Consider the following 12340-nt stretch of genomic DNA (forward strand, 5'->3'; position numbering starts at 1 on the left):
TGCACAAGCCCAAGTCATATCAAATCCTATCATGGGAGAAACCCTGTCTCTAGGTTGTTATGGCTGTGAACATAGTTGAGCAAGTGTCCTTGTGGTATGATTGAGCATCCTTTGGGTATATGCCCAAGATTCTTCCGGGGATTCTTTTTTTTTAAAAAGATTTTATTTATTTATTTATTTATTTATTTATTTATTTATTATGTAAATAACATTCTGCTTCCATGTATTTCCGCACACCAGCAGAGGGCACCAGATCTCATAACAGATGGTTGTGAGCCACCATGTGGTTGCTGGGAATTGAACTCAGGACCTCTAGAAGAGCAGCCAGTGCTCTTAACCACTGAGCCATCTTTCCAGCCCCCTTCCAGGGATTCTTATGTCTCCCCTTCATTTTGACTGATGCAAGTTGGAATCTCAAAAATGTTTAAATTTTTTATTTCCCTTATGGCTAAATATTTTGAAAACATTTTAAGGTATCATTGGCCATCTGTATTTCTGCCTTTGAGAACTCTCTGATCAGTTAGTTCATGAGTTCTGTTGGAAAAGATTTTACCCCTATTCTGTAAGTTGTCTCTTCACCCTGCTAATTGTTTCTTTTGCTGCTTATGCCACATTTTCCTGTTTATGCTCTCACTTCTTCCAAGTTAATGCTTCAGGGAGGCCAAGTGGCAGCTCTTCAGGGCGCAGGAGTAGGAATCACAGCACAAGATGGGAAAAGGAGGCTTTATTGTAGAGGTTGTCTCAGACAGTGTCAGAATCTCCACTCCGTGAGGAGTTTGACTTCTCTAATGGCTTCGTTCCTCTTTTCCATTCCTTCCTGTTTTCTTCTCTGCCCCTTTGAGTTCTTGGTATCTCTATGATTGCATAACTGTCCTGCAACTATTCTCGGTCTGTGGTTCTCCCTTTGCAGGGCAGGGTACTGGACTTCATGCTGCATGCTCAGAGCAGCTCTCTGTTACTGCCTCTTATCCCTAGCTGGTATCGGGATAATTTGCTCCCACATTTGTTTTTTGTTCAGGACCTATTTTAAAGAAGGGATGGCACACATCTTCTGAGAGCAGGGGAAGATTTCTTCTCAATATGTTTTCAGAAAACATTTATATTAACACGAACCTCAAAAATAAATTTGATTCCTCAGACATCAAAGCAGACTCTCCTCCAGGTAAGAAAGCATTTTCATTTCTTTCTTTCTTTCTTTTTTTAAAAGATTTATTTATTATGTATACAACATTCTGCCTCCATATATGCTTGCACACCAGAAGAGGGCACCAGATCTTATTACAGATGGTTGTGAGCCACCATGTGGTTCCTGGGAATTGAACTCAGGACCTCTGGAAGAGCAGTCAGTGCTCTTAACCTATGATCCATCTCTCCAGCCCATGGAAGCATTTTCTGATGCTCCTAGTTAGTGATGAAATAAAGGACAAAGACAGATGATCTTAGTTGCTGGCTGTGTTTCTGGGTCACCGGAGTCTCAACCAAGTGTGCTGCCTGTAGACAGATGTGAAAGGTTGTGGCATTGTACAATGGAAAAGAGAAGGTGCTGCCTTTACTTTTACCAACTAGAGAAAAACCACACCATCCATATTATTGTATCTTTTCTTTATATTGTACATATAAATATACATAAGGATGTGCAACAAATTGCTTCAAAAGTTAAATTATGGTATCCTGGCGTCCCCTTGTCTATTTGGAAACGTATTGTAATCTGTTTGGCATCTAGGTGTTGAGTAGCTTTTTTCACTCATCTCCTTCCAGTGATGAGGACCGATCTAGGACCTCACACACGGTTGGAAAGTATTGTAACTCTTTTAGAAGTGGTGACTAAAAATATGATGACTTTATCACAAAATGTAACTTCTTGACTATCGGATACTTTGAAGCTGGAAGCAAACTGGAAGACTTTAAAAGCAAATAATGAAATCCTAGGCAACCATTACACAACTGATAAAGAAGACATGGTGACATAGAAAAGTGCTCATCCACTGGAATCGCAAAACTCAGGAGGCAGAGACAGGGAGGTTGATGTGAGTTTGAGGCCACCTTGGACTACACAATGAATTCAACGCCTGCCAGGGCACATACCATGACCCTGTCTCAAAAATAAAACAAAAAAATCATAAAGAAAAAAAAAACATGATACAATGTCAAAGAAAATGATAGTCAGGAACCGTATTCATGATGTTCCAGTTGGGGAAAATGCACATTTATATGTAAAAGCTTTAAACTTGTTGGAAAGATACATACCAAAATACTGACAAAATCCTTCTCAATGTCAGGAATAAGTGGTTTTACACATACTGTAATGCTTCTATAATTAACATGATTTTTTTGCTATTTGCATTTTCCTATTATTTCAAACATCATGCTATTAGTGTTTAACATGCACAAAAAGAGAGGGGTACGAGAAAGACAAGGAAAAAGGATCAGTACTCAAAACGTGAATTCGGTTTGTTTTTCAGCTCCTCAAAAGAAGACCTCGTCTCATGAAAATTGTCATAGATTTTCCAGGGTCCTCTTCACTGCACTCACAATCTACTTCCTGCTCTCAACAATCTTATTCTCCACTGCTCTGATCAGTAAGTCTGCAGTGGGACAGGTAACAAAGAGAAGGAAGGGACCCGTTAGACAGACGGCTACCCAGAAGCCTGAGACAGACACTTTCTCTGGGGAGGTAGATGACATTGGGAATTTTGCTCTGTCTTAGAACAACTACTCTGTAAAGTCGTTAGTTCTCACGAAAGAAGCAAGTGTGTCACAGAGTGAAGCCCTGGGCATCTGTGTGAGACTCCAGTATTGAGGACGGGTCTGTCTTCCCAGCAGCATCTAGAAGCCAGCCCCATTTGGGATGAGCAGGCTGATGAGAAGACATGCCCAGAGCTATTCCAGGGACAGTGTTCCAGTGGATTTCCTTCTAACCGTTTACTTTTTGTTCCAGATCGTATGAGACCTGATAGCTACTTTAGAAAATAGTGGATTTCTCTGTAGATTGGCTATCAATTTATGAAGAATTAAAAAGCATAAACTGTATTTTAATGCAGGTGTTATATTCATTCGTTCAATAATTAATAATATGCATTTCCTATATATTAGGCAGCATGTCAGAGAGTCCAGAAAGAGCTACAGTCCCCAGTCTCAGGAAATTCACAGAATAGTCAAGTGAACCAGTGCTTTAAAAATTCCATAGAAAACGCTATGCGGGTGAGAAGTAAGAAGCAAATACAGCAGGCTAAGAAAAGCTTGGCGCAGATGACATCTAGGCCTGCATGTGCCCTCAGTGTCATAGACATGAGAGAGCATGGAAAATATGGCTATTATAGGGACGCATCACTGTAATGTATATTGCCACATGAAACTGTAGAAAGCAGACGGAAGTGAACTCAGATCATGAAGTAGTACATACCATATTACACGGGTATCCCCTCTAAATGTTATTTTATTTAGTAGACTTAGTAGGTTAATTGAGCTTTTTATTTAATACTTGCTTGGTGGCTTTACTGAGACTGGTCTCTCTTGGAAGATTCCCTTGGTCCTAGGTGAACTCACTCCTTCTCATGGAGTCATGCATCAATAACAGACAGCCCAGCATCCCATGTCAATTGCAAACTTCCAGGCCATCTGGTGGCAGTAAGCCAAGCCCAGCATGGAGCAAGCATACGTTTGCCTTTGTGTATTTTAGTGGCCAAAGAAAGTCTTAAAGGCAGCTCAGATGAGGTAATGAAGAATTAGACATAGTTTCTTGAGTAGGGAAGTGCAAAGGTGTAGTCCAAGTGGATATTCAGAGCAGGAAGTTTGAAAAGTCTGTCCAGTTTTGCAATGTGCCACAGTCATAGAGACCCACTGAAGAATCAGAAGCAAGACATGTTAAATTAAAACTGACTTAGAGAAGCGTGCTCTTGCAGAGGTTTGGGAAGGAAAACAGATGGAAATTAGGAAGCTAACTCAGAATGCACTTGAGCAGTACTCGGGGTTTGATCTAAGGTTCATGCTGATGATCACGGGAAGGGAGAGAAACTGGACCCAAAGGAGGTTATGTTTTGATCAATATTGATAGCTGAGGATTGGGGGACACACAGGAGTGAGGTATGGTTTAATATTGTGATTTCATGAAGTCAGAAGTCATGAAGTTATTTGAAGAGGAAGACAATAAGGAACAGGTTTGGGGTGATCTAAGTTTTGTTTATGTTCACCTGAATCTCAGATGCACAGATTCAGTCGGATGCATAGTAACATGTTTTAGGAAAGAGGTGTACATTTTAGAAAACCTTTGCTTATAGGCAACACATAACAACAACAACAACAAAAACACTAAAAAAAAAACCAAAACAACCACGCCTAGTCCCCACCCCCACCCAACAATCCAGGCAAATGCAGTATCACTAAACAAGAGGAATTTGGAGGAGAAAGAGAGGGAGCCACTGTCTCCTAACAGTGAAGGAGAAGGAGAAGCAGGCCAGGGCCATGTGACAAGTCCCATAGGAAGATGACTGATCAGTGTACACAGGGGCATTGATATCTATTTCAAGAACAGTTTGGTAATAAGCAGAAGTGAAAGCCAGAATCTAGTGACTCAAGGAACAAGTGGGAGATGAGGAAGAGAAAAAAGAAAATTGTATTTCTAGAGGGAAGGTGAGTTAGTTTTAAGTGAGGAGCACCGAGAATGTGTGGGACACTGAGAAGTCAGAGCTAGCTGGTGGAGGGAAGTAAAGGAAAGAAAAGGGCAGAAATAAAGTCCTTTTGATCAGTGTCGGGCTCTTTTATAACTTCATGCTCATGTAACCTGGAATTAGCTCATTTCTCCCTCACCTTTCCTGGGATACCCATGTACTTAATAGAACTTGTCACCTCAGATGTAGTCTTTAGTCATTTAGTCTTTAAATGTTGAAGACTATCCAGGGTCATGGATCTGTCCAGCCCTTCCAGCTCTTCCTGGGGATATCTGTGGTCATAAATCACTAGGAGCAGGCTTATATTGGCTGTGGGGTGATGGCAAATTGTCTTTTTTTGTGGTAAGGTCTCATGTAGCCTAGGATAGACATGAACCAAGTAACTAACCAAGTAACTAAGCCAACCAACCAACCAACCAATCAGCTGCACTAATTTGTATAGTTAGGGATGACCTGAAACTTCTGATCTCCCTCATCCTAACTCTCAACTGCTAGGACCACAGACACCGCACTCTATGTTGATGGGGAATCTTTCCCAGTCAGGCTGTAAGTACTCAGGTAATTGGACATTTATAGGCTTGGTTTCTACAAAGAATGCAAGAAGGTAAAGAGTTGACTCTTCGTACTACCAGAAAAATGAATGCTTTTTTATTCTGTTTTACAGCTTTGTTTAAAAAATATTCTCAGCTTCTTGAAGAAAAGGCAATCAGAAAAGAACTGAATTATACCCAATTGGAATGTACAAAGCAGCATTCACTCTTGAAAGGTAATGCCTAGAATACGAATTTCCAACATGATTTTTGGGTAGATCCATCCATCAGGAATGGTCACTATGGGGATACATTCATACCAGCTGCCCAGGGAGTCCCTTTTAGAGGTTTCCAATCAGGCATAATTGGGAGTGTGGCAACCTATTGACAATGAAGGAAAGTTTCAGGTGGGGAGAGCCGATGCCAGGCTGAATGAATTTTATGAGAAACAGAAAGGAGCTCCAGAAACAATAAAGCAAACCTGATGTCGTGAATGTCAGCATTTCCAGGGAGTCATGCTCAAGGATGTGTGTTTAAGATTTTGTTTTTTATTTAGAATATGTTTATATGCAAGTGTCTGTGTGTGGATTTGTGCGTGTGAGTGCAATGCCTGCAGAAGGCAGAAGAGGATGCCAGATCACTGGAGATGGAGTTATATGTGGTCGTCAGCCACAGGTTGTGGGTGCTGGGAACTAGACTTCAGTCCTCTGTGAGATCAGTACACACCCTTAACCACTGAGCCTTTTCTGTAGTCCCTCAAGTGTCTTCATAAGTGTGTGTGTGTGTGTGTGTGTGTGTGTGTGTGTGTGTGTGTGTGTGATGTTGTTGCTTTGTCACTTACAGTGTCTACAAAGTGTAATATATTCAAAACTTGAATGCAGAATTTGCAAACTAAGACGGAAGGTGGACATATGAAGGTACTGCTTAGGTTTAGGAAAGAGAAGAAAGTGCTTAAGGTTATCCTCAACTTCGGCCCCGAGTAAGCCAAGTGTCTCCACTGTTTGCCATCTATAAGTGAGATGTCTTTGGAATACACCATCTGGCTCTAAATAGGCAGTGTTTGTTTATTGTCTGTGACAAGAGAGCCTTTGGAGAATACTGTTTGAGCTTGTCTGGGGTTCCTGCGCTTCTCAGCAGAGCTCTGTCTCTTCACTCAGTCATATCCTTTGCTGTAAAGAAGCCTGAAGCCCTCTTCAGGGAGTCTTTGTCTATGCCCATACCTTGACATGTTTCTCTAGTTTTTTCTCTAACAATTTCAGGGTTCCAGGCCTCACAGCAAGGTGTTTAATCCACTTAGACTCTATTTTAGAGCCAGTTTTTATACAGAATGGCTGTGGGTCCAGCGTCATTCTTCTGCATGTTGGTAACTAGTTTTTCCAGTACAATTTGTTGAAGAGCCCATCTTCTTCCACTATGTATTTTTGGTGAAAAGTCAGGCAGCTGTAGCTGTGTGGGTTTATGTCTGTGGTTCTTTTTTTGTGTTTATTGATTAATGTGTCTCCTTTTGTGCTGGTACTGTGCCCTATAGTGTAGCCTGAAGTCAGGCATGGTGATGCCACCAACATTATTCTTTTTCCTTCAGGGTTGCTTCGGCTATCCAGGGTCTTTTGTGCTTCTGTATGACTTTTGACATTGTGTTGTCTATTTGTCATTTGAAAAATCATGGAATTCTTTTGTGGGGCTTGCATTCACCTGTAGGTATTTAGGATCTTTATATGAGACTTTATTTTTCTGTTGCTTTTCAGGTTTTCATCCCTCGATATCTGTTGCTTCCAGGATGCAATGTAACACCCTGGAAAACTCAAAATTTGATTTTCGGATATAAAATTTCCATTCTTCTCTTTTTTATTTATTGATGGTTTACATATTTTTAAAACCTATACTTTAGTTATCTTGTTTATTCTAATATATTGACTACCACCTTTATCACCACTAATGAAAAATATCTGTCTGCTAACTCTGAAATTTTACAGCCTTGGTTAATGACATCTGTTGTTTCATATATAAATATGCATATGTCTATGTAATAAGCAAACTTTTTGGTTCTTGGTGTGATGAGTTCATTTCTTGAGAGATCCTGAAAGTTTGATATTATGTCCTTGGTGTCTGAATGCCCTTTACACTGTTTTCCTGACAGCGCCCCAGTAGGACAAAGGGGCCCTGCCATTAGCGCAGATGGATGTATATTGAAGAAGATAAACAATGAAGAACTGATACGGAATCCATAAAGTTAGGATAGCTTTAATAGATAAACGCCAGCCAACAGCAAGCAAGAGCGTGCCAAAAGCAGCAAGGCAAGGGAGACAAGAGAGGGCCTGCCATGTGCCTTGTCTGTCCCTTTAAACCCTAACATTTCCCTGACATCACCTGTAGCCACCTCTTAGGAGGTGTGGTTAGGGTGTCTCCCTACAGGTATAGACTAAGGTTGCTTGGCACCTGAAAGGCAGGGGCTCCTTTGTTTGGAGAAGTGGGAGTCCAGCTCCCATGTGGTCTCTGCACACAGCAACTTTTAAATGACTTTATGACTTTGCACTTACATCTCCTTCCTCCCCCATAGACAAAGTCTGGAGCTGTTGTCCAAAGGACTGGAAGGCATTTAGTTCTCACTGCTACTTCATTTCCAATGACTTGGCAAATTGGAACCAGAGTGAGGAGAAGTGCTCCAGTATGGGCGCTCACCTGATGGTGGTCCACAGCAAGGAAGAGCAGGTGCATTGTGGGAGGGAGTGGGGCCTGCGTCCTGCCTGGTGTCTGCCTGTTTTTACTAACAGGAGTTTTGCTGACATGGGTGTTAGTGATGTGGCAGAAGGCTTTCCATCAGATAGCCAGGAAGGTTGCTTCAGCCTTAGCTTTCTACACCTTGTTCCTGCTGCAGTAGAGCTAAGGACCAGAAGGAACCATGGCAACAGAAATGCAAGTCCTGAGGTTGGAGGGAGAGTGATATGTTTTCTGTTTGAAAGACCAGTGCATGACTCCAGCCCTCTAATGCTTCCTGTAGTAGCAAGTGCCTAACAGAGGAGGACGCAGAGCTGACTAGGGAAACAGGATGGAATCTGGAGAGTCACAGCCACCCATCAGAAATGAAATATCTCAAGTTAATAATGGAGAATGATTAATCTGCAAAATTCTGTCATGTGCAACTTTCAAGAATGGTCTTGGGGAAGAACAGAGGGGAGTGAGTCTGAAATAAGAATTCATTATGATCATGGACAGAGGTTGTTTGCAGTGACGTGGAAATCAGGTCTATGAGTGATGACTTTGTGTCCTGGTCAGATGAGGAAGTTGGCCCTCCTGGGGGTGGGTGACTCTTTAGTCCTTGACCCTTCCTTTGTCTTCTCATCTCTGTGTGACCGGAAAAAGTATCACAGTGTGCCTCTAAAATGTACAATTATTGTGCACTAATCTAAAACTTGAAAACTGTTTAAGGGCCTAGAGAGATGAACTGTTTATTATATATTTGCATATGTGCATCATATTGAACCTATAATTCTGTGGAGTTAAAATTTTTAAAAGATCTTGTAAAACTTCTGCAACAGACAATGCAGCCCTCCATCCAGGCTGAGTGCTTTATGTTTCCTTCTTCTTAGGATTTCATCACCAAGATCCTGAGTAATCGTGATGCTTATTTTATCGGTCTTTTGGATCCAGGCCATCGACAGTGGCGATGGGTTGACCAGACACCATACAATGAAAGTGCCACGTGAGTCTAGAGTTACCTAGAGGAGTCGTGGGTCCTGTGGCATGAGAAGACTTTAGGGTGCTCCAGCTGTTGGCTATGAAGCTAAAACAGCTCACTCCTGGTGTGGCTGCTGGGGATGGAGTTACTTTTATCCCCATGGACTCATCATAGGAGTCCTGTGAGACACGTGTTACTATGCTCCAGGTAGAGATGAGGAAATGGAGTTTGAAGAGTACAGAATGATAATTACCTAGGGCACACAATCTAGGTGCTTACCCGTAGGTGGGCGTTGTTATGCTTCCAGTCACTCATCTATATTTTAAAAAGTAGGATCTATTTTTACTTTTATTTGTGTGTATGTATGTGTGTCTCTGTGTGTGTCATGTGTATGTGGGTGGCCATGGAGTCCATAAGAGGGTGTTGGATCACCTGGAGCTGGGGTGACAGGTGGTATGACCACGCCATATGAGTGCCGGGAACAGAACTCTCCCATTTTCTGGAAAAGCAGCAAGCACTCTTAATGTCTGAGCCATCTCTCCAGCTTTCATTTACATATTTATGATAAAAGCCCCCATCTGATATTATTGTGCTTCATATCTATGTAATTATTAAAAACTCTAATCTCTTAGTATTTTCCCATATTCTATCTTGATTTCTGTTGTGAGAAATAGGTAGTGATGGCATTGTTGTTCTCAGTTTTCAGAGAAGAAAAGTAAGAATCCAGGATATTAAATTATTTGTCCTAGATGACAGAAATAAGTAGATTATCTAGATATTTTAACTAGTTCTCCAGTCTATAACATAAGACTGTTGTAAAAAAAAAACTCTATTAAAACATAAGAACAAAGAGAGACCTTTTTAGCATGTAAATAAGCACCATGGAATGACAGACCCCAGGTACCAAGACCTAGGGATGAAGTAGCCTCTGGGATGTGTTCTGGGAGAACAGTTAAGAACAAGCTAAGAGAACATTGAATGCGGTGGGCCCTGTTTTCCAGGGAAATGTCAGATGTGGGTGGTGGAGAATGGCTGATTTGTCCACACTTGATCTGATCTCCACAAATTCCAGCCTCATCCTCAGGCTTGCTTACTCTTGCTTTCTCCTCCCCAGCATTGCTGTAGGAATCACCCTGATGCTCTTTCCTCCCTTTCAGGTTCTGGCACCCAGGTGAGCCCAACAATGACAAAGAACAATGTGTTATAGTAAATCATCGACTTTCTGGTTGGGGCTGGAATGACGTCTTTTGCAGTGATCCACAGAAGTCAATTTGTCAGATGAAGAAAATATACCTATGAAAAGGCATTCCCATGGACACATGATTGCATTTTTATCTGCCATTACACAGACACCTGCAAAGTTCTTCTTGTGGAAGAGATGTCCACAAAATTTTAGGTAGTCTTCCCACAGTTACACCTATGGTAATACTGGTCCACATATATACTTATTTATCCATCCTTTACTGTCTTGTATAATGAGAATTTCCCACACACCAGAGACTATACAGGACTCCATTTGAGTACATGTGGGAACACACCATCTTCTCTGTCCACGCTTAGATTTCTAACTTCTTATTTGATGATAGAATTGTATGGTGTGGTCCCTCTACACATCTCTCTCTCCTCTCTATCTCTTTCTCTCTTTCTCCCCTCTGTTATTGGATTTATTGATCTCTAATTGACAAATAAATCATGTATATTAATATTGCACTGTATTTGCTTGACATGGAAATGCACTGGGCAACGGCTCCAAGATCAGATTAACAACATCCTCTCTTTCCCGTCATAGTTGCCTATTTTGTGTGTGTGGTGTTAGAACATCTAAGATCTTCTTAAGCACATTCAGACAGACAGGGTGACATTGAAACCTACTGTCACTTTGACCCTCAGTGCTTACTCACATTTTCTCTGGCAGATTGTACCCTTCCATCAGCAATTTCATGTCTCCCAATATCTGTACTACCAGGAACCATTCAGGAACTTGGTGCTCATTGCTAGTGTGTGGGGTACTATGGGTGCTATGAGGCTGATGAGGGCCTCTGATGAGTGGCTGATCCTAGACTGGGTGACCTTCATCAACAGAAAGTTTGAGAAGATGATAGCCAATCTTCTGCTGGCACCCCAGTGATTCTTGTTGCCTCCCCTTGGTGCCTGCCACATTAGGGACAGCCTCAGCTCTGTGAATGGACACTGAGGAGACCCACATGTCCCATGGAAGCCTGTATGCTGCTTAACACTTTGGAAGCCCTTTCAACTCTTTATCACGAATATTTTGAAACAGAAGTTGACTGGGTGGTGTCATTGATAATCATATAACTTCCTTCTCTATTAATGGTCGTTGACATTTTGATAATTTGATATATATGTGTATATGCATATATATATATGCACATGTGATGTAAGATAATCTCTTGTAACTGTAAAGATTTATCACTTGTATTGGTTTAATAAAAAGCTGATTGGCCAGCAGCCAGGCAGAAAGTATAGGTGGGGTGACCAGACTAGGAGAATTCTGGGAAGAGGAAAGGCAGACACACAGTTGCCAGCTAGATGTAGAGGAAGCAAGATGAGAATGCCTCACTGAGAAAAGGTACCATGCCATGTGGCTAAACATATATAAGAATTATGGGTTAATTTAAGTAGTAAGAGTTTTTCAGTAATAAGCCTGAGCAATAGGCTAAACAGTTTATAATTAATATAAGCCTCTGTGTGTTTATTTGGGACTGAACAGCTTTGGGACTGGGTGGAACAGACACTTCTGTCTACATGTGATGCCCAAACATTTTGCAAGAATGTCCACGTAAAACCTGACAAAAACTTGAAAAGGGATTCTTAACACAAAACAACAGGATCAAGCCTGGTCTCTTGGTAGCAGCATTTTCTCAAATGTGCTCTGTTTGCTAGAGGACATTTAAGAGAGGCTTTAAGGCTTTAAGGCTTCCTGACTCAGTATCTGTGGCAAAAAACTCATGGCTCTTTTAAAAGGCCCAGCTGACAAACACTTAAAGGTGTTTATGAGTAGTTGGCAGCATGCTTCTTGTTGGTGACATGGACCTAGAAACTCTGAAGAGTTGTGGCATAAACACTCCCACCAGTACCTCCACCATGAAGCTAGACTCTCAGCAAGCCAAGGAATCAGGTGGAGACAGCTGTATCTAACCACTCGGTTTAGCAAATTAAAGACTCATGTGGTCATCAAAGACCTTAATTTAAATCCATCCACACTGAACCTTATAGATGAGAAAGTGAGAAATACACTTGATCCCATAGGCAAGGGAGACCACTTCTTAAATAGAACACCAGCAGTGCAGACACGGAGTGTAACAATTAATAAATGGGACCTCCTGAAACATGAGAAGCTTCTGTAAAGCAAAGAACACAGTCAATAAGACAAAATGGCGGCCCACAGAATGGGAAAAGATCTTTACCAACCCCACATCTGACAGAGGGCTGATCTCAAAATATAC

The 12340-nt window shown here is 41.5% G+C and overlaps 1 protein-coding gene across 1 annotated transcript; it reads left to right on the top strand.

Annotated features, from left to right (window-relative positions):
• Positions 1–1080: 1080 nt before the first annotated feature.
• On the top strand, positions 1081–10172 carry LOC100771718 (C-type lectin domain family 4 member A). The gene is made up of 6 exons (XM_035448693.1): positions 1081–1162; positions 2463–2579; positions 5332–5433; positions 7755–7906; positions 8785–8897; positions 10031–10172. Exons 1-6 carry the CDS (start codon positions 1081–1083, stop codon positions 10170–10172), a joined length of 708 nt encoding a protein of 235 aa, XP_035304584.1.
• Positions 10173–12340: the final 2168 nt, after the last annotated feature.

Source organism: Cricetulus griseus, chromosome 8 (genome assembly GCF_003668045.3).
Source record: "Cricetulus griseus strain 17A/GY chromosome 8, alternate assembly CriGri-PICRH-1.0, whole genome shotgun sequence".
Classification (NCBI taxonomy): Eukaryota; Metazoa; Chordata; class Mammalia; order Rodentia; family Cricetidae; genus Cricetulus; species Cricetulus griseus.

Excerpts from the sequence above, each read along its gene's own strand:
- LOC100771718 (XM_035448693.1), top strand. The coding sequence starts at position 1,081 with ATGTTTTCAGAAAACATTTATATTAACACGAACCTCAAAAATAAATTT. Across the intron at positions 2,580-5,331 it reads ATTCTCCACTGCTCTGATCA|CTTTGTTTAAAAAATATTCT; the intron begins GTAAGTCTGCAG and ends TCTGTTTTACAG. Across the intron at positions 8,898-10,030 it reads CCATACAATGAAAGTGCCAC|GTTCTGGCACCCAGGTGAGC; the intron begins GTGAGTCTAGAG and ends CCTCCCTTTCAG.